This window comes from Tenrec ecaudatus, chromosome 9, assembly GCF_050624435.1.
Source record: "Tenrec ecaudatus isolate mTenEca1 chromosome 9, mTenEca1.hap1, whole genome shotgun sequence".
NCBI lineage: Eukaryota > Metazoa > Chordata > Mammalia > Afrosoricida > Tenrecidae > Tenrec > Tenrec ecaudatus.
In genome coordinates, this window is record NC_134538.1 from 90,401,444 (window position 1) to 90,426,968 (window position 25,525).

The following is a 25,525-nucleotide window of genomic DNA, read 5'->3' on the forward strand; positions in this document are numbered from 1 at the left end:
TATTGAGTGGCCACCATATTTTGCCTACTGGCAGGTTGGTATGGTTGGAAACTAGAGTGATTCAAGTATACACCCTTTTCACAGACCCGGTATCCATCCTGGTTACACAGCTGGATTGAAAACTTGCACACTATCACCAATCTTTATAATCATTCTTGCCATGATGAACTAGGCCTCTTAAATAGAGAAGAGTGGACGAGGATCTTCCTGTCCCTGGAGAATGAAGAGTGGGTTTAGGATTGTCAGTTGACCTGCTGCCTGACTGATCCTTGTTTAACTGCTATGTAGTGGCTTCCTTGGAAAAAATGCAAATGCTTTGAATTGGTGTCAGGGTAAGTTGTCTAGCATTGGGTAATTTGGGTGCAGGCTGGTAGGAGTGTATAGCTTTACTTGAAGCCTTAACATGAAGTCAGGTGAAGTCGCATCATCTTATCTCAGGGTTGTTTTCTTTTCCACGTTCTTCTTTTCCTCCGTTTTACTCCTCTCTTTGGTAAACTCGTTCTCTGTGAAGCAAGCAGCTTCTGTGCACCAGACCCAAGTTAAATGAGACAGATTCTCATGTCATGAGCACACAGTCAGTTGTAATTATTGTGTGAAGATATTTCTAGTTCTTGTAGCTGAAAAAGTTGAGAGAAAACAGGTCATTTTCTTATGGCTACTTATTTTAGTTATTTTATGTTCAGTATCTGTGATCTAAGTTAGCACGGAAGGAATGTCAGTTTTAAGACACTCAGCCCTCTCTGGCTGTCTGCCTTGCATCATACCGTATTTAACTGTACCAAGTGCATAGCTATGAGAGAACTATGAGCGTGGTTGACTTACACTTGAGACTCATACCAAGTCCAAGGTCCTTAACTGTGAGTCCTCCCACAGTCTGTTCCATCTGATCTGAAACAGCTGTTTCCACGTAGCCTCCACTTTCCACAGGCAGTCAGGGTAGTTGGGGCCTGGTGCTGCCTCTAATTAGCTGTGCAATTGTGAGCAAACTCGCTCACCCAGTCTACTGCAGTGGGATTGGCTGAGAGACGATCTCAGAAGTTTCACAGAACATTATTGAGAAAATAGAACCTTCATGTGTGTGTGTCCTTGAGCTCACAGCCAAACCAATGCAAGTAGCTGTCTGGAAACACTAGTGCATTGACGCTTCTTCTATTCCAGATGAACTGATTTTCTAATAAGATTATGTACTTTCTGCTTAGACCAATGATTTATTACGTTTGTTTATCACAAATCATTTTCTAACCAGTTTCTTAGGAACATATTAAGCTGATAAATATTTGGATAGTAGAAAGCAATCATTTTTAATTTTAGAATTTTTCTTACTGTCCTTAACTTCAGTTAGTTGTCAGTTGGCAAGCTTAAAAGTTGGTTAAGGAGTTAGAATTTGCCTAGGGTCCAATCTTGCTCTGTGTGACCTTGGACAATTTTTCAAACCTCTGAACCTTTGTTCCTTTCTTGTTAAACTAGAAATAACAGTAGGGATTAAGCTAAAATTGATCTTGATCAGTTAATTATCCCCCAGAGACAGTTGAGGAAGGAAAGGCATATAGTGGGTTCCACAGCTAACACATCGTAAATGTGAATTAGATTGCAAGTGGTATTTATACCAGAGCATATACTTTTTGAACATTTTCCTATATATTACCTTCTTGACTACCTAAATTATCCTCGGGAAAGGAAATCAATTGTGCTGTGTAGTATGTTAAGTACGGGGCTCGGCCAATTTTTGGTACCCAGAGCTTTTTAGATTTTGAAAATATGAATAAGATATTATGGATCAGACCTGGAAATTAAAATGGGGAGAATTATTAATTTTAATGTGAAGTATTGGCGGTTCGGTGATAGAATTCTAGTATTAAGTACTAGAGACCAGGGTTTGATTTCTGGCCAATAGATCTCATGTGTAACCTGCCACCATCTCTTAGTTCTTGGGGTTCACGTGTTGCCCTGATGATGAACAGGCTTCAGTACAGCTTCTAGACAAGACTGACTAGGAAGAAAGGTCTAGAAATTGACTTCTGGAAAATCAGCTGATGAAAGCTTTTGGATGATTATGGTTGAACCCACAACCTGTGGATGGCCAGGAGCAGGTAGCCCTTTTGTTATGTTGTGGATGGGATCATGATGAGTCAGGGGCTGACTGGACGCCAACTAACGTTTTCTCCTCGCCCCACTCCAGCTCAATAATAATGGAGCTTTAGTGTCCCCAAACAAGATGATCAAGTACAGGGAGCTGAACATTTCTTAGCAAGATGGACATTAAAGATAGGTAATTTTCCTGTCAACTTTTGAAACTTCCTGGTCTATGAGGACATGTTTTGCCCTAGTGGCGTAGTGGTCCATAATGTGAGCCTCAAGGCTAGCGGTTTAAAACTAACAACTGCACCTCTGGAGAAAGACAGTGTTTCCACTGCCATAGTGTTAGTTTTGGAAATCCATGGGGGCAGTTTTATATTATCCTACAGGGTTGCTATGAGTCAGAATCTACTGGAGAGCCGTGAGATTTTTATTGGTTTTTATCCCTACCACTTTCAAAGTTCACCGTGCTTAGCATATAAGAAGCAGTTAATGACTCATGAGTGAATGAATAAATAAAACTCTTCTTTCTTCTATGATTTGTAGCACGCATTGTCTATTCTGTAGCTTCTTTGGTCACTAACATTTTTTCAGTTTAACATCTTATAATGCTTTCTGTTCTTTTCTTTTGTTTCATTCCTATAAGACATGCTTCTCTGTTCCTTGACTGCAGGAATGGGATCAGTACTTCCTTTGTAGACCTCAGTGCAAGGCCAATGGCATGTAGTAACTTGCTAAATTGGATACATTTATCTATTCATAATGACTTCAATACTAAAGTACAGTTTGCCCTTTATAGCAGGAATTCTTTATTGGATAAAACTGTATATATCTGTATGAGATAGGTATTTTTTTTAAAGGATGGATATTTCTTGGATCTGTTTGTTGATGGGAAATGTTGGTAACTAATTGGAAGTTGAAACATGTGCAAATATAATTTTGGGTTTCTGTACCTAATTTTAGTAAACCAAAAGTATCACTTTCAATAAAATAAGGATTTCTTTCCATGAAATTTTCATTTTTTTCAATGTCTCTGTTATATTACAGCTTATTTTGAAGGGAAATATTCTAAAATATTTTTTGTAGTTCATCTTTTATACATGACTTTTTTATATATGTGTATAAATGGCTTTTATATTGGGCTGTAATTTACCATGCTACAAATTAAAAATTTGTAGATCTATCTCCATCTTATTGTACCTTTACTATGCAACCAGTTATTTATTGATTTAACAATGTTACTGCTTTATAAATCTCTTTATGCAAATATACATATCATTTCTTGGATATTTTCTAAGAATATAATTTAACAGTTCCAAAATTATATATTTTAATAAATATTGGCAGGCATAAATGTTCAAAAGGAGGAATTAAGAATGTAATTTGAAGTTTTATTTTCTAGTTTATATGAATAATTATTTATGTATTTATTTTTCTGCTTTATTTCAGGCCAGTCTTTCCATATGGGGATGGGGAAGCCTTGGCATTGTCCTTTTCCTAGTCACTTTTGGACCTTTTGTAATATTTTATTTTGCATTTTATATCCTCTGCTTTGTGGGTGGGTAAGTATACTTTATTATATTTTAAAAATTCAAATGCCATGTCCTATTGTTCAGAATTGAAACACATTCTTATACTGTCTATAGTTGAGTATCAGCCGACCCGAATATCAGCCGAGACACCTAATTTTACCACAAAAACTGCATTCAAAATGTGCTGAAAACCTCGGCTTATACACGAGTATATTCGGTAGTTTGTTTTACCAAATAAAGTAAAATAGAGGTATTCACGAAATTAAGTGATGGTTTTTGTTAATTTTTGTACCTGAAATGTTGGTAAAAGGAGAAATAAAACTTCAGTTTTTCAAAGGTTTAAAGTTTTTGATAATACAAAAACATGTTTGAGATTTTTAAAGTGAATATATAAATTGAGATGATATTAAATTTTTAATGAACCATAGTAGTCAGATTCATGGAGTTTAGAATACCTTTTGTGATAATAAAGATTATTGAAAACCTTATCACAGATTTGCAACCTAATGCCCACATAATCTGAAGAGCCCTTCATGCCTATTGGTTAGGAATTGGGTTCAGATTTCCAAGGTCCACAGTTTGAAACCATCAGCTGCTCTGCAGGAGAAAGATAGGACTATTTATTCCCCTAAACAGTTACAGTCTTGGAAATTTGCAAAGGTAGACCTACCCTGCCTTTTAGGGTCGCTGTGAGTCAGCATCAGCTCCATGACATTGAGTTTGCTGTTCTTGCTTCCTATCATAGCCCTGGGGCGTGGTAGGCTAGCATTGGGCTGCTAATCATAGGTCAGCAGTTTGAATCAACCAACCCACCATTCCCAGGAAGGAAGATGTGGCTTTCTACTTCTATAAACAGTTAGCAATTACAGAAACCCGCAGGGGCCCTTCTCCTTGTGCAATCAGGTCGCTATCAGTTGGAATCAAGTCAATGACAGTGAGGCTTTTTTGGTAATCATAATCCTCAGCCACACCTTTGAGCCTTTAGTGAAGGCTCATTTTCCGGAAGTGTGAAAACATTACCTGAGATTATTACATCTTTGAAGGCCAGAATGGGTTGCCGCATTTGTATTGGTGCACTTCTCCCACACAGTGGAAATGCTGTTTTTACCGATTGAGAAGGACATGCTTTAATTCTGGGAGGACTTGGCTAGAGTGAGGGAAGGCGTTCCAAGTTGCTTGTATTTCCCTGTTCTTCAGAACGTGCATGTGTGTGTGTGTGTGTGTGCGCGCGCGTGCGTGTGTTTGTGTGTGTGTGTGTGTGTGTGAGATTGCAGCGTGTCAGTCATGCACAGGAGGGAGCCCTTAGTGAAGGCTGTAGGACATTTGGAAGCGAGAGGTGCTGGATGAGTTCGTTATTCATTCCAAGGTCCCAGAATCCTCTGTGTTTCCTTTCTTCGCCTGCTACTTTATCAAGGAACATTGCAGGGCATCTTTTGGAAACTTGCAAAGTCCTATACAAATTTTGGATATGATTAAATATTGAAGGATATAGAAAAGGGCACCAAAAGCCTCTTTAGGTAATGATAAGATTTGAAATTCCAAGGTCATTGGGGTATCATATGTAACTTGAACTGATAATGTTCTATTCCGTACTGTGCTGATCTCCATGGTACTCACTGTCCTAATGAGGAAATTTCTAATTATGTATATTATGTATATGTGTCCTCCTAATTTCTCTCATAGAAATTGGCCACTTAAGTATTCTTACCTTACCCAGTATGGTTCGGGGCGGTGGGTGGTGTGTGTGTGTGTGTGTGTGTGTGTGTGTGTGTGTGTGTGTGTGTGTGTGTTCATCTCTTAAGTCAAATTTTCTTGTTTTGGCTATTACAGAGAATTATCATCTCTTTTGTTATAATTTTGTATAGTATCTTGTGAATATAAAGAATAAAAATTGAGTTTAAGTAAAATAAGCTTAATTTATAATTTAAAGAATAATTTTAGGTTTAGTATGTTTTTTTTGTAAATTTTGTAAGTTTAAAAATGCATTTTTTTTTACTTGAAATGCAAGTTTGAGACGGATTAGTGTGTTCCCCCCCCCCCCCCCACCCCCCGTGGGAACTAATTCATTCATTTTTTTTTTTTTGCTGGAACTGACATGATCTTCACTTATTATTCTGATTGTCTAGTCATTTTTTGTTATTTGATGAGGCTTTAAATGTTGGGAAATGCCAATGTTGGAAAATTTTAAATATAAAAATATTCTAATACTTGATTAATCTTTTTTAGTAGAGTACTTCTAAACCAGTGTTTATCTGCCCTTGTTCTATTAATATTTTATAATTAGCCCTCTTTTGGGATGTATTTGCATTTTTTTATCCCAGGCTTATTTATAGAAATTATAATTTGTTCTATATAGCCTTGGTTTATTCATTATGAATAGTCACAAATTAAATTTGTTAATCTCACATTAAATCAGTTAACAGAAGTACAGAAATATATTATTTAAGTATAACTTATATTTCATTTGTTTTTATCCTTGCTAATTAGCTAGCTTACTTATTTAATGAATGCTCATTCTCTGGAAGTGTGAAAATGTTACCTGAGATTATTTTTTCAATACATTTTCAATTGTTGCCTGAGATTTTTTTTGAAATATAGTTCATTGTTATTTTGAAGTACCAAACCCAAACCGACTGCCATTGAGTTGATTCTGACTCATTTTGAAAATCATTATTGTATAAATTCATTAATATTTATAGTTGCTTTAAATTTCAGAGCAAAATATTTTTACCCACACTTTTGAGTAAGTAATAAGCTATCTGATATCTGAAAGATGTACTTAGTGATAAATGTGTTACATAAAACATTAAAAAAATTTATAATTGCATTTTTGTTTGTAGAGGTTTTGTGGTTATTCTCCTGTTTGGAAAAACGAATTCCGAGAAGTATCTAGAGCAGTGTGAGCACTCATTTCTTCCTTCAACATCAGCTGGGGTTCCTAAGGTAAGAATGTGAAACTTCACAATCGGATTCTTTGCAATGATTATAGTGTGATCATCTGTATATAATGCAGCAGATTTCCCTGTAGTTCACTAATCGTTACTTTAAGTAGTTGATCTACTCTGTTAAGTCTTAGAAAGGGCAGTAGAAGAGATAAGTAAAAAATTCTATTAGTGTTGTATAGAAACAGTGAGAAAGTAAATTTTGGGAAAAGATCCAAATTAGTTAGTTCAGTTTGGGATCTTTTATTGTTATCTTAACATAAAAATCCCGAATATCTTGTGCTTCATCTGTAGGAATGTCAATGAGTGTGAGCATTCTATTTTCAGTAAAATATATTTTGTAGTTGATACTTTCCTCAAAAATAGTTGACAATGTTCATCAAAATACTTAGAAAAATATACATTGTAATTAAGTGATATAATAACTCACTTTAATAATTCAGGAACAATATTTTTATTATTTTGTGGTCCTTTTTCCTCTTTTCTTTTTATTCAATATTATTACTCTAAATTAAATTGGAATTGAGGATTATAAGTAGACTTCACACTTTGTATGTTTTCAGTTCTTATAATAGGTGAGTTCATCTTGTATAAAGAGAGATAACTGTCCTAGAGTTGATACCATAATGAATCTTTATTGATAAATAAGCTATTTTCCTCTAATACTTACACGTTTTTTTTTAATCTCTGAATTTTCTTCTGTTTCTTTAGAGCTCTTGTTAAGTATTTTTTACTTTGTTCAAAAGTCTGTCTGAGAAAATGGACCATTTCTTTTAAAAATTATTTCTTATCTACCCATCCTTTTCATTCATTTGAGTAAACATAGAGTGAATGGGGAACATGTAGGAATTAATGTTTAAACAGTAGTAAATCAGTCAAGACTTTTAAGTTTTTAAAATCAATTTTTATAGAAATGTGAAAAAATAGGTTTTATTTATTTTTCATTCATCATTAATAGAAGCATGAAAAAGGAATGGGTAGTTACAATGTTATGACTTGAACTGTGCGTGTGTACAGTTTGATTTGTGTAGTCTGTATGTGCCTTTTCCCTATTCTCAGACTTCTTGGATAAATAGGGATAAATAGAGGAGTCAAATTTTTCTACTTTGCATAACTCATCCCTAAGTTAAATCAGTGGAAATTATTATTTTGGTAGTTAATGGTACTCTTTTGGACTGGGTGTGAGTATTTGGAGAGTAGAGACAGGGGAGTACTCAAGAAAGGCAATGATTAATGAGTATTTGATGAGAAGTAGGGATATTTTAAATTAAGTAAAATGTTACGGGTTTCTTTTAAGTGTTTAGAAGAAATGAAACGAGAGGCCAGGACTATTAAGATTGATAGAAGATTGACAGGTGCCAACATAATTGATGAACCGCTCCAGCAAGTAAGTATGTGGTATTTGGATTTCATATCTTGTATATCAGATGTATTTCTTTTGAAAATACTAAGAAATACTTATTTTAAAATTTATACGGGACTTTCATTGTAACACTTAAAAATTTTAAAAACATTTAATAATATTGCCAGTAAATGCATAGCTAAAGCATTAGTTTTTAGCTCATGAAAAGGCTTAGTAGCTCGGTAAATCAGGTAGTACTTTCTACTTTTGTTATTGTTAGAAATAGAAGTACCACCTAGTTTCATCTAAAATACTGAGAAAGCTAAAATTAGGGAAGAAAATTATGCCTATCCCCAAATATTTTATGTTTATTTGATTATATTATTTGTTGTAAATAATGTGTACTTCTAGTTGTAATATTTTATAGATGATTCTATGTTTAGTTGATCAGATTATAAAAATCATCATTGAGTCATATTATTTGGTATTTATTAACTGAATACTGTTGGCAGTGTTGCATCAGTAGAATTTAGTGAACTCCTCAGGCCTTTTTGCAATTACTGTGATGGATCTGATAATAGCTTAAGAAAACACTTTCTTTTGGGGAATTCGGATCCATTAGCATTCTTTTATATCTTATACCATCATACTGAGTCAAACTCTTTATTATGGTATTGAAAATTTCTTTCTTTCTACTATCTCTGTCTTTATCTGGATTTGAATGGAGTTTGGTCATCAATAATACTTTAATTAGAAAAAGATCAGTGGATGAGTAGACACCTTATTAATTTCTAAAATTTATGAAATGAGATTTATGTTGATACTTTTATAGTCAAGGCAGCTATGTAGCACCACAGCTTGATAAGTAGAGGATAAATATAAATTTGGCAGACAATCCTTATGGTTTTATTTTGCCACCTTTTTCCTTTTAAATGCTAAAAAGTTGTATTTATTTTCTCCCACTCTTTTTGCTTTAGGTTATCCAGTTTTCCTTGAGGGATTATGTTCAGTATTGGTATTATACATTAAGTGATGATGAATCTTTTCTTCTTGAAATTAGGCAGACTCTTCAAAACGCACTCATTCAGTTTGCTACTCGGTAAGATTACTGCACTGTGTTTATGCAGAAATATTTAAATAAGTGGTTTGCACTAATAAAATGACTTAAATGGGAGGGGGTTTGTTTACTAAAAGTTTCAAAAGTGGAATAATAAATTGTTATTATGGAGTAATCCCCAGATTACAGAACCAAGGCCTCCTCAACACTTTAAAATACCCCGGCTTGTGATTTTTATGGAACGTTTATTTTGATTAAGCCCTGCTCACTCAGTCGATATGCCAGTTTCTTCCTTAGGGTTAAATTAGGTGACTTTTCAAAGTATTGTTCACCCAACTTTTTTCCCTTTTAATTCAGATACTCTTATTTAAGAACTATACAAATTAGTTTTAGTATTACTGCTGTTCCCAGTTTAGTTTCAATATAATTGCTCTCTCACCTTTGGCTTCTAGCTAATAGAAATTCAGTGGAGAATATTCAGTTTATTTGCATAAATTCTTTTTCTTTTGGAAATTACGTATATTTTAATTGAATTTTTTAAAAATCATTTTATTGGGGGCTCTTACAACTCTTACCACAATCCATACATCCATCCATTGTGTAAAACACATTTGTACATTTGTTGCCATCATCATTCTCAAAACATTTGCTTTCCACACTAGCCCTTGATACCAGCACCTCATTTTCGCCTCTCCTTCCCCGCTCCCCTTCCCTCAGAGTCCTTGATAATTTATGTTATTATTTTGTCATATCTTACACTGTCCGATGTCTCCCTTCTCTCACTTTTCTGTTGTCCATCCCCCAGGGAGGAGGTTATATGTAGATTCCTGTAATCGATTCCCCCTTTACACCCTACCCCCACCTTACCGGTATTGCCACTCTTACCACTGGTCCTGAAGGGATCATCTGTCCTGGATTCCCTGTGTTTGCAGTTCCTGTCTGTACCAATGTACATCTCTGGTCTAGCCAGATTAGTAAGGTAGAATTGGGATCGTGACAGTAGGACGAAGGAAGCATTTAAGAACTCGAGGAAAGTTGTGTGTTTCATCGTTGCTATTCTGCACCCTGACTGGCTCGTCTCCTCCCTGTGACGCTTCTGTAAGGGGATGTCCAGTTGCCTACAGATGGGCTTTGGATCTCCACTCTGCACTCAACCTCATTCACAATGATATGATTTTTTGTTCTTTGATGCCTGATAGCTGATCCCTTCGACACCTCATGGTCACACAGGCTGGTGTGCTTCTTCCATGTGGGCTTTGTTGCTTCTAAGCTAGATGGCCGATTGTTTATCTCCATGTTTTTAAGACCCCAGATGCTGTATCTTTTGATAGCCGGACACCGTTAGCTTTCTTCACCACATTTGCTTATGCACACATTTGTTTTATATACCTTTCTTTTATGAAATACAGGGAAGTTTTTATCTTGCAAAATATGTACTACTTTTCATACCAAATATTTTAGGCTGCATGGTTGCACTTCAGTCATATGAGTTTTGTTTTTTTGGCATTCTTGTGTCTGTTTAATTGATGTTGATTTTTATTTTTATTTGTAAAAGCATCATTTTATATTATATAGCAACATTATATGAAACAAAAATTGTTCTCTAGAAATTTATGACTTCAAAGAAGGGATTTCAAATTTGATGAGTTTATAAATTTTTTGTTGTTGAATGGACATGCTACACACCATACATAAAAAATGCCCTATTAGTCGGTATAACTAAGGCAAGAGGCTACTTCACAGGTCATGAGTACACTATCAAATTTTAAAATTTTGTCTCCAGCATCCTTCTCCCCACTCTCCACATCCAAACCAAACCAAACTAAGGTGTATAATTTTTTTAAGAGCCTTCGGAGAATAAAAATTTGCCCTAGGATTTGACCAGGTGTTTTTTGCTCTTGAACAAAGAATCTCATTGCACTTCTCTCTGACTCAGCTGCTCACAGCCTTCAGATTAGGAAGGCTTAGCTCTCAACATGCAACCAGTGAGTAGCCCTTAGTAAGGCTTTTGTGGTTTGAACAATAATTTTAGTTTTAGAGATAAATATGAACTCTAATTAAGCAGCAGTCATTTACTAACTTGCCCGCCATAATTATTGATGTGGACTAACTCTTTAGAATACAGGAAATATTATTGATATAATAAAAAAAGTAAGAAATTGGATTTTATTTTTCTATTTCATATGCAAAACTAGTGAAATTATCTTTCCTATAACTCTTACAAATAATCAGTCACTAACAGATTTCTGTAGCAGTACTTTTCTGTTGTTTTTTTTCTTGGATAGGGTGGTAATAAGAGTTTTGTTATTGTGTCTATTAAGAGTGTATTAAAATATGACATTTTTTAAAGTTCTAAAGATACCTGAAAGACTGGAGTATGCATCTTGACTCCACAACTTGCCTGTGAGAGCTTGAACCTTGTGTTCTCTTGTAAAAACAGCAGCACCTGTTCTGCTAAGTGTGCCCCATAGGGTCATTGTCAGGTTCAAATTCATTGATTCATTCCACAACATTTTATACCTACACTGTACCCGCAGGTGCTGGGGAAGCCAAAGCAAATGAACTCTTTGCTCAATGGAGTGAAAGTAGCTGGTGACAGTGTTTTGTAAGTTGTGAAGGAATTTACTCTTTAACTTGTATGCCACACAAGCCCCGTAATTTTCACAAGCGAGAAAGTTAAGGTCCAGAAAAATTAAGTGATTAGTCCAAGATTATCAACTAAGTTAGCAGAATTGAAATTACAATCAGATTGTTCTGAACCGTCTGATGCTCTTTTCTTACTCCCTGTCAGCCCTGGAATCATGAAGCAGTATGTGTTTGTGTCTCTATCCTTCTTTAAACATTTTGTCTTTTCCTTTATGTCTCCTCGCCCCTTTCACTCAAACAAAACATTTGGGTAACTATAAGAAAAGCCAGGTTTATTCAGTCTTCAGTTGACTTTAGTATAAATTGTTGATTTATCTTTGTCCTTAGAACTTTGGGATACTTCAAGCCTAAAAAAAATGATATGAAATAAAGCTACAAGCATACAATTAGGCTAGAATAATTGCTGTTCCTTTGGGCTTTCTTTATGAATGACTTAATTTTTTTTATCTTTACTTGGCTTTTTTATTGGTACTAAAATAAGCATTTTAATAGATTGTCCAGGGCCAGTTTCAATAACCATATCCAGGAAATTAGATCTGATTACAGTAATTGAAATGTATCTTTAATCTTCATGTCATGCTTACCTTAATCCTTGTTATTTGCTTATCCTGTGTACCATGAAATATATGAAAAAAGCATAAGTTATCACCTCAGTCCTTTAATTTATAATCTTTTATATGGTTCTTATCCAGGGACATGCCAAACCTTGAAAATATATGCAAAATTGCCTTGGATTTTTTTCCCCTTCTATTTGAGTGTTCCCATAGATTTCATTTTTAAAAAGGGCCTATGAAGCCTGAAAAGCTTTAGAACCATTGGATTCTAATGCTCATATTCTTCACTTGGAGAAATATTAATGGAGCATAAAATGAAATACTAAAATTTGAGGCATAATAGAAGAAAAAAACATATTTGAAAATCTGAAGTCCTCTTTATTTCTCATTAAACTCTGTGGCTCTAAGGAGGCAAGACATGGATCCCTTTGTCTATAGTAACCCATACCTCCTAATTACATTTTGGAATCTAAGTAGAATGAAATCTAATTCCATCTTTTCTCTGCTTTTCACGGTATTGTCTATTGGTCCATTTCTAACATTTTTGGTTTTCTTTGTATTGAGTTTTAATTCATACTGAAGTCTTAGATCTTAGAACAAATGCCTCATATCATTCTAGTTTACAGGAAGCAAGGCTGTGTCATCTGCATATTGCAGGTTGTTAAATAAGCCTTCCTCCAATTCTGATGCTGTGTTGTTCTTCATATGATACAGCTCTTGGGTTATTTATTCCACATACACCTTTCCTGGTTTTACGCCACCTAGCATTTTGCTGTTTGAACAGCTGCTTCTTGGTCTCTATGAGTCACATGAGCAGAGCTACATGTTCTGCAGCTCCTCCCCTTTGTAATGTCAGGCATAATGTAACATCCCCAGTCAAAGGCCTTTGCATACTCAGTAAACAGAAGTAAACGTTTTCTGGGTATTCTCTGCTTTCAGCAATATCATGCTGCCCTTCCATGTCTACTTCTGAATTTGGCCTGCATTTCTGGTACTCCCTTTTGAAGTACCGGTATAACTATTTTTGAATTATCTAGAAAAATTATATTTCTATGTCATATTTCTGCTATTATTTGATAATTTCCAAATTCTGTTGGCTCACCTTTCTTTGGAATGGGCGGAATTATGAAATTTTTCCATGTGGGTGTTTTCTTGGCATAAACTTTTTTTTTTAACATTTTATTAGGGGCTCATACAACTCTTATCACAATCCATACATATACATACATCAATTGTATAAAGCACATTCTTTGCCCTAATCACTCTCAAAGCATTTGCTCTCCACTTAAGCCCTTTGCATCACGTCCTCTTTTTTTCTCCTCCCTCCCTACTCACCCCTCCCTCATGAGCCCTTGATAATTTATAGATTATTTTGTCATATCATGCCCTATCCAGAGTCTCCCTTCCCTGCCGTCCTTCTCCCAGGGAGGAGGTCACATGTGGATCCCTGTAATCAGTTCCCCCTTTCCAACCCACTCACCCTCCACTCTCCCAACATCGCCCCTCACACCCCTGGTCCTGAAGGTATCATCCACCCTGGATTCCCTGTGCCTCCAGCTCCCACATGCACCAGTGTACAACCTCTGCCCCATCCAGTCCTGCAAGGTAGAATTCGGGTCATGGTAGTTGGGGGGAGGAAGCATCCAGGATCTGGGGGAAAGCTGTGTTCTTTATCGGTACTACATCGCACCCTGACTGTCCCATCTCCTCTCTTAAACCCCTCTATGAGGCGATCTCCAGTGGCCAACAAATGGGCCTTGCGTCTCCACTCTGCACTTCCCCCTTCATTCACTATGGCATATACATATATATATATGTATATATATATATATACACACACACATATATATACACACACACATACATACACACACACATATATGCACACATTCCACATATTCTTTATTTTTTTTGCATGATGCCTTATACCTGGTCCCTTTGGCACCTTGTGATCGCACAGGCTGGTGTGCTTCTTCCCTGTGGGCTTTATTGCTTCTGAGCTAGATGGCCGCTTGTTCACCTTCAAGCCTTTAAGACCCCAGACATTATCTCTTTTGATAGCCGGGCACCATCAGCTTTCTTCACCACATTTACTTGTTCACTCGCTTTGTCTTAAGCAGTTGTGTTGTAGAGTGCCAATTTAATTAAAGAAAGTATTCGTGCATTGAGGGAGTGCTTGGCATAAACTATTGAGTCTTTCCAGTGCTGCATCAATTTGATGAAGCATTGACATACTCTGTCAAGTCCTGGAGCCTTGTTTTTAATGATGTTCTTAATATGCTCTTACAACTCTTGATCTGTGGTCGTTAGTTCAGTGCATCAGGTATTTTTTTGAGATGGCCTCTAAATTCAGGTAAGTTATACTATAGGTGTAATTTTTGTTGTTCTTTTTGCCGTTGCTTTTTTTTTTTTTAGTTTCTACCTGAAATTGCATATGTGCAATGAGCAATCCGTTATACAATTGACTGCTGGTCTCGTTATGGCTGATGATTGTGACCTTTTCCAGTATCTTTTCTCACTCAAAAACTCACTGTCTCTGAGTAGATTCTGAGTAACAGTGGCACTGTAGGGCCCTCCTGAGGAGCAGCTGGTGGATTTGAACTGCTGAACCTGAGAATATCTATACAACCAGAACTTATAGATATAGTTACTTTGATTTCTGTACATTCTATCTGGCAAGGTACATGGGGACCTTTGATGGTTATGTTTTTGAAAAATTTCATTTGGGATGAATTTGTTGGTCTACTAAAATTCTATCATGGGGTTTCCAACTTTGTTTCTATCACCAAGGTCATATTTTTGAACTGCTGATCTTTTCTCTTTGCTTCCAACTTTTGCATTCCAATCACCAGTTATAATCAGTACATCTTGAATACATCTATTTTGGACTGAAGAAGTTGTGGAGTTTCTAGATTTAAACATCACTGGCTTTAGTGGTTGGTCGATGGATTAGCATAGTGGCTTTATTAAGTGACCTTCCTGTTTAGTATGCAGACCTTACCCTCTCACAGACAGCATTGCACTTCAGCATAGATCTGGAAATGGTCGTTTGATAATGAGTGCAATGTCTTCCCTTTGAATTTGTCATTCTTGGTGTAATAAACCATGTAATTGTAGAACTCAAAATAGCTAATACCAGTCCATTTCAGCTCGCTAATGCCTAGGATATTGATCTCTATGCATGCAATTTCATTTTTGACAACTCCTAATTTTTCTATATTAATATTTTGGACATTCCAGATTTTAATTATTAATGGCTGTTTACACCTATTCTCATTTTGCATCATGCCCCATTAACAGATGAAGATCTGGAACACATTGCTCCTTTGAGGTCACTAAAGTGAAGTACTTTGGGGAGACCCCTTGCCCAATAGATTTTTTGAGTGCCGTGCAGCCCAGGGGCTCATTTTCCAACAGCACATCTGACAGTGTGCCACTGCCGGTCATAAGGTTTTCTGTTGCTAATCCCTCAAAAGTATGCCACCTATCCTTCCTTTCTCTCCTAGCCTGACAGTTCCACTAAAATCAGTCCACTATGAGTTAGCCTACTATTGTTTGAATTAGTGGGGCCATAGCTTCCAGTGTCACAGTACCAAGGCAGTCACCACAAGATGACAATCTGACAGATGAGTGGTGAATACTATTGTGACTATCTATTATTTCAGTAGTAGTTGGGGGAACACAGTTATTCAGAACACTATTGAGTTCTTCCCTGTGGAACCTGGGCTCGAATCAGGCTTAGAACTCTAGAGCATTATTCCCCTGAGTCCCCAAAATTCATGTCCTTGCTTTATTCACCCCACTATATTATCGTATATGCTACTTCCACTTATTAGCCTAACATTTATGTTCAAGTGTTTGTATGTACACGTTTTCATTTCTCTGAGGTACATTTAAGATTGCCGAGTCATATATGATAATGTATAAGCTTGTTTAATCTTTTCAGGGGGCTGTAAATTGCTCTCTAAAGTGACTGCACTCTTTTACATTTTTTTAGCCCAACATAAGAGGATTCCAGTTTCTCTGCATCCTCACTTGGCATTTGTTATTTTCTTTCCTTTTTTATTATAATTATCTGAGCAGATATGAAGTGGTAGCTCGGCGTGGTTTTGATTTGCATTTTCTTGATGATTAGTAAGATTGAGCATTTTTGCCGTGCCCTTGGCTAGTGAAGTAGCTTACTAATGTAATGGTTAACAGATTGGACTCATCTTGAGTGCACAGAAGGAAAGGCCTGATGACTGCTTATGGAAAGATTGCGATAACCAAAAAACCTTCGTGGAAGAACTCTGCTTTGCAATATATATGGTTGAGGGCTGATTCATGGCAGCTAACAATACTTGACTATTTTGTAGATTTATATATTTTCCTTAAGGAAATATATTCTAATCCTCTTGCATTTTAATCGGATTATATATAATTTTATTATTGAGTTTACTGCACCCGGTTTTTGTAAGTACACTTTTTGAAACTTTCAGCATCAGTAGTTTTCATATTTCTATGGTTGTATTTATGCTCAGTGGCAAGTTGTGTAGTTGTTACAGTGAAAACATAGCCTGGAAAGCCTAAAATAGCATGCCACCTGACCCTTTAGAGAAAAATTTGCTGATAGCTGCATTACACAATTGTACAGCCATTATAATACTGAAGACTAGATATTACATATAATCTATGAGACAGTGGAAATTTAGTAGTAGATTATTTCCTTCAGTGGAGACCAGAAGTCATCCTTAGGCAGCTTACCTCAAATGCAGTCACCACCTGTCTCAGTGGTGGCTTGCTTGTTGCTAGGCTATTGAATAGCTGTTAGCAGAGCTTCCAGACTAAGGCTGGAAGAAAGACCTGGTAAACTACTTCCCCCTACCCCCCTCCCCCCAAGAAAATCAGTGAAAACCCTAACCCATAAGCAGCTATGGGGATGGCTCAGGAAAGGGCAGTGCTTTGCTCTCTTGTTCATGGGGTCTATGTGAATTGGGGCCAACCAAGTAACAACAGCAACAAGTATATAGAAAGTAAAAGCAGAGTAGAAAAGTCAGACAAAGCATTGTATACTACATGGTTTCAGCATTAAAGTTCTGTAAGTAGCAAAGAATCTAAAATGAAGTACACATTAATAGTCATCTTTAGATTCTGGGTTTATGACTAATTACAGATGAATGTGAAAATCTCAAGAAGGAAATTATATTTTACCAAATGAGCATGCCTTACTTTTAGAGCTGGTAGCAAATAAGAATATTTGATAATCACCACTAAAGATACCTGAGGTTTGCCTTTTTTAAAAAACTGCATTGTTTTGCCTTTTGTTTTTTAAAAAAAACTTTATTGGGAGTTCTTACGGATGTCATAATTCTGTTGTTCGATCACTTCAAGCAGTATTGTGTAATTGCTACCACAGTCAGTTTCAAAACATTTTCTTTCATCTTGAACTCATTGATCTCAGCTCACCTTTATCCCCTCCCTCCCTGTGTTAGTCTGGGTTGACTAGAGAAACAAATCCAGAGACACTTATGTGTATGAGAGAACTTTATATCAAAGAGTAATTGTATATCAAATCCATAAGTCTGATATTAGCCCCATATGTCCGATACCAGTCCATACATTCCTCTTCAAACTTATGCAACATGCAGTGATGCCAAATGCAGGAAGATCACAGCCTAGTGGGTGGAAAGTCTTGTGGATCCAGAGACCACGGAAGCATTTCAGTGCTGGTGTGGGTCTGCACATGCTCCTCCAGGCTCTGGAGTTCCCAGAATCCTCAGGAGAAGGCCATGCCCACAAAGAGGTACCATTGGCTATGACCCATCCCTTCGCTCAAGTTGACAGGAGATTATATAACTTCCACATTCCCCCACCCTACCTACCAAGAACTCTTTATCTATCTGTCTGTCTGTCTGTCTGTCTGTCTGTCTGCCTGCCTGCCTGCCTACCTACCTACCTACCTACCTACCTACCTACCTACCTACCTACCTACCTACCTACCTACCTATCATTTATCCACATCTTATACCATCCAATATATCCATTCATATACAGTTCTGTGTTTGCTTCCCTTGAGTGGGGTTATACAGTCGTCAGTACCATCAGCTGCTCCCTAATCCCCTCCTTCCCCCCCTCACTTCCTGTTCACTCAGGGAACCATTATTTCTGTTATTCTGTCGGAAGGGTTATCTAGCTTGACTTTCATGTATCAACGATCATAATTATACAAATGAACATAGGAAAGTCTAACATGACTAATGAGGTTAAACAAATAAAAGCCATAGTAGGGGATAAAATATTAAAGAACAAGAGAATAATTATGTGTTTCATCAGTGCCATACCACACCCTGGATTTATCATCCCTTCCATGTGGCCCTTCTGAGAGGATCTGTCCAATTAATTTGCAGGTGGGTTTTGGGTTTCCACTACATTGCCACTCCTTCACATCGATTTGGTTGCTTGTTTTTGAATTTCTGATACCTTTTCTCGTTGATACCTTATGATCACACAGGATGGTCATGATCACACACGCTGGTTTGCTTCTTCCATGTGGGTTTTGTTGCTTCCCTGCTAGATTGCTGCTTGTTTAACTCCAGGCCTTTATGACCCCAGACACTACTATATGCCAGGCAGCATCAACTTTCTTCACTACATTTGTTTTAGGCACCTCTTTTGTCTTCAGTGATCATGTCAGGAAGGTGAGTATCATACAATGCCACATTATTGGACCAAACCTTTTTTTTTTAAATCATTTTATTAGGGGCTCATACAACTCTTTTTACAATCCGTACATACATCATTTGTGTCCAGCACATTTGTACATATGTTGCCATCATCATTCTCAAAACATCCACTCTCCATCTGAGCCCCTGGCATCAGCTCCTCATTTTCTCCGCCCTCTCCGCTCCCTCCTCCCCAAACTATTCTTGTACTGAAGTAACATTTATTTTGTGGCCCAAAGTCTGTCTGGCTCCTTGTTGCTCTTGCACTTATATATATATGTATGAATAAGCAGGACTGACCCGGGAGATGGAGTCCTGAAAGAAAAGGGGAGTGGGCTGATGCATGATAATGTGTCTGTCTCTCTATTTAACAGAGGTATTCATCTGCTCTGTGTCGGGATCCTGATAGACTTGTGATTACTTGTATGTTCTTTTCTCTGTTTTGTTTTTGGGAAGGGGTCTATCTATACGAGATAGGCAGTATAGGCAATCTTATGTAGACAGTGGCAGGGCAGAAAACGATGGGACTGACGGTTCCTGGAGGGCATGGGAGGGGAGGAAGTTGCGGTGCGATGTGGAGGAGAGTGGTGAGCCATTGAAGACAGGTACAGGGCAATAGAAAGGGTTCTAAGTGGATGATAAGAAGGGTGTATACTTTCTGATCTTCTCTGATCAATAGAATTTTATCTGAAAGGAATTACTGAGATGTGAACAATGTGTAAACACGATAGTGGGTAGAAGGAAAGAAAAAAGAAAGAAAATATACATACATATATGTATATATATAAATATGTAAATAGATAGAATGGTGGATAGTCATTAAATTCTTGTTAAATGAGACTTTCATGTTATCTTTGTCCCTGCTCTCCAAATTTAACATGCTTCTTTGATGAAATGTTTATTAGATCTTACCAAACTCTCAATAATTACAATAGTCAATTAGCAGACCTTGTGGATCCCAGCCCACCTTGTAACAACTATGCCACCAGGGATCTAAGTAATTTAAATTCTGGATTTATAATATTACAGTTTGTTGTAATTATTTGAGGTACCTTTCAGTCCTGAAATATGTCTATTTTTCACTTATTTTCTTCTCATGAAACATTTCTGATTTATGTCAATATTAAAAAGTTCATCCCATTATTTTTCACTTTAATGTTGTGTTTGGTGGTGTGAAGGCTGATGTCGGAGGAAAGAATAATGCTAGTTCTGATGGTTAGGTAATGTTTATATGTCATCCTGGCTGGATCTTGATTCTCCTGTGGTTAGGCAGTTATGTAATGATCTAATAGGGCTGTTATCTAAAGATGTAGACGTCATCTTCCAGTTTGTAATCTGGTTTGTCAGATCACTATACGTTGGGATCAACTTGATGGCAGTGAGTTTGGTTTGATTTGAGATTCCACTGGGTTTTAAGTATAAATAAAAGAGACACAGTTTAACAGAACAGACACAGTTCCTGCTTTCCTGAGATTTTTACTGTAGGAGTTGAATGTTTAACTACAAGTTGTAAGCGGTTTGAAATGGGAAAAGCATGGTGCTGTAAGAATATATAACTTGGGAGCCAGACATTGTTTGAAGTAAGAGGGAAAAGTAGGGGGGGAGGGTCAGTGAAGACTTCTAATGGAATTGATATGTGAGATGAACTTTAAAAGTGTAAGTGGGAATTGTCAGCTGAAAGTGAAGTAAGGGTTGGAATTTTGTGGAGAGTGGGTAGTACAAGCCAACCTGTGCTGAGGCAATGAGGTCCAAGGAGGTGTACTTTAGCTGGAGCAATGGAAAGAAAGCCTGCGAGTCTGCAGAGCAGAGCAGAAGAAGAGGCTAAGAAGGTAAGCACCTGCCCCAGTGTGCCACAGCTGAAGGATGTGTTAGAGCTTAGTCCTCAGATCAGTGGAACATGATTGAAGGAAATTTAAACCTCTCCTCTTGGGCTGTTGTGTTTGTATTTGTAGTTGACATTTCTGTGGAAAGTGGAATGGAGATAGTGAAGCCAGAGATGGAAATAAAGGATGCAAAACATGTAGTCATGAAGGTACTCTTTATAGTGTTGCTTTTGCTTTGTGCTTCTATGAAAACATCATTGCTTATTGCCTTCCCAGTTAACCTTAATTCTATAAGGTTATATAAGCTTTAGACTGCTTCTATAGGTTTTTTCTTTTCAAAGTAGAGTTGAATGTGATCACATAGAAAATGCAGTCTCTAAAGTTCCAGAGTGAGAGCTTCAGTAATCATGAAAGAGTAGATATTACAGACAGGAAGAAGGCCAGGCTGTTTGTTCCTATAAAGGTTTACTATCTTGGATATATTAAAGAGCAGTTCTACTCTCAGTATGAATTGGAATCAATTTGATTTCTGTGGGTTTGGTTTGATTTAGGTATTAAGGTATAATAGCCCCCCCTTTTAAGTAGATAAAAAAATCACAGGGGAACTTTTTTTTTTACAGCATTTTATTGTAATCCATACATACATCCCTTGTGTCAAGCACATTTGTACATTTGTTGCCATCATCATTCTCAAAACATTTGCTTTCTACTTGAGCCCTTGGTATCAGCTTTTCATTATCCCCCCCCCATGAACCCTTGATAACTTATAAATTATTATTTTTTCAAGTCTTACACTGTCCGATGTCTACCTTCACCTACTTTTCTGTTGTCTGTCCCCCAGGAAGAGGGTTACATGTAGATCATTGAGATCAGTTCCCCCTTTTTCCCCCACCTTCCACTTCCCCTCCTGGTATCACTACTCTTATTATTGGTCCCTGAGGGGTTTATCTGCCCTGGATTCCCTGTGTTTCCAGCTCTTATCTGTACCAATGTATATCCTCTGGTCTAGGCCAGATTTGTAAGGTAGGATTGGGATCATGGTAGTGGGAGGGGAGGAAGCATTAAAGAACAATAGGAAAGTTGTATGTTTCATCGTTGCTATGCTGCACCCTGACTGGCTCATCTCCTCCCCGCGACTCTTCTGTAAGGGGATATCCAGTTGCCTACAGATGGACTTTGGGTCTCCACTCTGCACTCCCCCTCCTTCACGATGATATGATTTTTCATTTTTTGATCCCTGATCCCATTCACACTTTGTGATCACACAGGCTGGTGTACTTCTTGTATGTGGGCTTTGTTCCTTCTCAGCCAGATGGCCGCTTGTTTATCTTTAAGCCTTTAAGACCCCAGATGCTATAGTTTTTGATAGCCAGGCACCATCAGCTGTCTTCATCACATTTGCTATGCACCCGCTTTGTCTTCAGCGATCACGTTAGAAAGAGGAGCATCATGGAATGCCAGTTTAATAGAACAAAGTGTTCTTGCATTGAGGGAGTACTTGATTAGAGACCCAATATCCATCTGCTACCTTAATACTAAACCTATAAATAAATGCACATAGATCTATTTCCCTATTGCCATATATCAATATACTTACATATGTACATGCCTGTATTTAGACCTCCATCAATGCCCTTTGCCTCCTAGTAGTTTCCTCTATTTCCTTTTACTTTCCTCTTGTCAAAGGGGGAATATTTTAAGCAAATTGTAAAAGAGCTTTAAGTGTAAACATCATTTAAGAATAATGAATTTTATTAGGGAGTGTCATTGTGAGTACAGTAGGAGAAAGTGTGACTTATTACATACATTGAGTTATTTAATTTGTTTCTTAATAACATTTCATTTATTATGTACTTATCATATACCATACTTTTAAAATTACTTAATGGCCACACAAATATTTTCTAATTTTTCTAAGATAAAAAAATGCTAAGACTTGTTAGTCATTCTCCTACTCTGTAAATGAGAAGCAGTGTACTATAGTTCTTAATTTAGACACCTGTATGTGAAATGAGATTTACATTCAATTTTTTCCACTTTCAACATAATTCACAAACATTGAAAGAAGGAACCTGTATTTAAAATTTGTAATATTATTATATATTTGTGATGATGGTTGTTTTACTCATGTTAGATGTTACTAGTCTATAATGAATTGAGATGGATTTTAAACGCCTTTCAAAATTTTCTTTTGAGTTTTTGAAAGAGAACAATTGTAATATAAGTTATTAGATATTGTATATTTCTAAATTTGTTGGGATAAACCTTTTATGAAGTGAAGTACTTGTGCTATAAGAATATAAAGCCTGGGAACCATACTAGTGTGAGGCAATAAGGGAGAAGGTAGGGGTAGGCATTGAAATGATCATTTCGAGATGAATTCCAAAATGCAAGTGGGAATTGGCAAGTGAATGCGGGGGAGAGAGGGATATTTTCAAACAAAATATAATTTCAGCAGTTAATCAATGTTTTATTAGTGGGGATTTAATACATAGAACATATGCCATATTTCAGTTGGGTCAAGTAGAACTGTACAATTGTTATCCCAGTGTGCTTCCGGTCATTCTCTTTCTCCATGGACTCCTTGACGTCCTCTCCCTTTTACCCCACCACCACTATGACTCTATCCCATGCACAATGAACCCCCTATTCTACTTGCTGTTTCTTAAGTTCATCGTCCTGGGTTTCATAAACTGAAAAAAGGAGAAGCATATAGCACAGCTTTCAGAGAGTGACCTTCATTGACATAGCACCTCTGAGTTACACTCTAATATAAACAAACAAAACCATGTAAACCAAAAATGCAGAAAATTCAGACGACGAAAGGCATAAATTTGATCTGAACAGTTAGAACTTTGTCAGTAGATTCCCCCATGATAATTTAATAATGTTAGCTGTTTTAATGCATTATAATGTAATATTTTAAATGAGTGGAAACTAGCACGCAATGTAAATTTATTAATATTTTAAAATTTAAGTATAGACTTTTCTTTCAGTTGCCTATATAGAGTTTTGTTTCTATAAAACTTTCAAGCGTGGACACATGAATTTGAATACACATTCATTTAAAGATTTTTGAAAGAAGCTTAAACAGACTGTGGGGTGTTTACTTACTAGTAAGAAAGACTCAAGACACCAAGTCCGTGTAAAAGTTTGTTTTAGTTCTTAGGTTGAGGCTGAAGATTAGTATCTTGTTTAGTGTATGCTTATATGCATAATTGTTGTATTGTAAATATTAATCCTTAATTTACATTACCTTAGGTCAGTTTAGTTTGTATTATGAACATAATAAATTATGGCCATGCTCCTTCATTCTCCAGCATCATTTTGGATAGGTTCTTTGTCTTCCATATCTGTAGTCTGTTCTTAAAAGGATAGATTATATTTAGTGCTATTTTACGAAAAACAGCACTGAAAAAGGTTTTGTTATAAATCTCACTTTATTTAAGGACAAATACATACTACTTTTAGATGATTTCTTTTGCTATCTATTTCACTGATGTACTGAATTACCAGAAAGGGCTATGTTTTCTTTACGATTTCTTGAGACCTGTTGCATTTGAGATAGAGGAGTGGGTAACTTTATAAGCGGTGAACGTCTTTTCATGTGTTATTCTATACACTTTCACGTCTGGTATTTTATATTGCTTTATACATTTTATATGCTCTTTCTGATAGCCAAGTTTTTAAGTACTATCATATTCAAACAAATCATTCATATTCATACCGGTGGTGTTTAGTTCAGAACTTGAGGTTTATAACTAAAATGAAGAATATGTAAAACTGAGAAAAGGTCCAGAAAGAATTAAATATTTCAACAAGTACTCTTTTAAAGGTAAGCATGTTCAGAATCCCTTGGGCATTCTTATATCTGACCATATAGATTACACAATCTGCCTCTTATCAGACTCATTTCAGATTAATTGGAAAAACTAGTTTATTTTCCCATTTATTTCAATCACTTAGATAATGCTTTCAAGCTTAGACATATAACTTACTTCAAATGAAACTATTAGAAAACTTAGTGAGGTAGAGCTTGTTAAGCCAAGTGCTAAATATAGTAATTAATGACCAAAGCCTCTGTAGAGATAGATATATGGTCTCTAAGGTGGTAATGTTTGTTAATAGTTATTTATGTAGCTTTATATTTTCATATAAAATGTTTTTATAATGCTATCATATGATGTGTTTTCTGTAAGGTCAAAAGAAATAGACTGGCAACCTTATTTTACTACACGCATTGTAGATGATTTTGGCACACATCTGCGAGTATTCAGAAAAGCTCAACAGAAAATAACAGAGAAAGATGATCAAGTAAAAGGTAACATTTTTATTCTATTTGAAACTGAGAATTTGAACATGTTTTCCTTATCAAATACATATAATCTTGAATTGTATCTCCTTTTGATTGCAGGTACAGCAGAAGATCTTGTAGATACCTTCTTTGAAGTTGAAGTTGAAATGGAGAAGGAAATTTGCCGTGATCTAGTCTGTACTTCTCCCAAAGATGAAGAAGGTTACTATTGCCTTTAACTCCTTTGAGAACAGTGACTGTTCAGATCAATCAGAGACAAATTAGAACCAATGAGAAAAATCAAAGGGTAAAAAAACAAAATAACGAGACTTTTCATTTTATTCTATTTGATTTTTTAACTCTTAAAAGTAGTTTGCAGACTCTTAAAAATCACCTTTATAAATGTTTGCTTTTGAAATACAGTAAACACAAACATTTTGTAATTGAAATTTTATATTTTTATCTATACTAATTTACATTACCATTGAATTTACCATATATACTTGTGTATAAACCTAGTTTTTCAGCATGTTTTTATGCAGTTTTGTGATTATTTCT

At 36.3% G+C, this 25,525-nt stretch overlaps 1 protein-coding gene across 2 annotated transcripts in view; it reads left to right on the forward strand.

Annotated features, from left to right (window-relative positions):
• SNX13 (sorting nexin 13) overlaps positions 1 to 25,525 on the forward strand; it is a 129,335-nt gene that overhangs the window by 44,991 nt on the left and 58,819 nt on the right. For both annotated transcript variants that reach the window (XM_075558330.1, XM_075558331.1), the window contains exons 2-7: positions 3,526 to 3,638; positions 6,449 to 6,551; positions 7,848 to 7,937; positions 8,870 to 8,991; positions 24,873 to 24,994; positions 25,088 to 25,189. In XM_075558330.1, the coding sequence (XP_075414445.1) occupies positions 3,526 to 3,638; positions 6,449 to 6,551; positions 7,848 to 7,937; positions 8,870 to 8,991; positions 24,873 to 24,994; positions 25,088 to 25,189 (652 nt within the window). The remainder of the gene's footprint in view (positions 1 to 3,525; positions 3,639 to 6,448; positions 6,552 to 7,847; positions 7,938 to 8,869; positions 8,992 to 24,872; positions 24,995 to 25,087; positions 25,190 to 25,525) is intronic.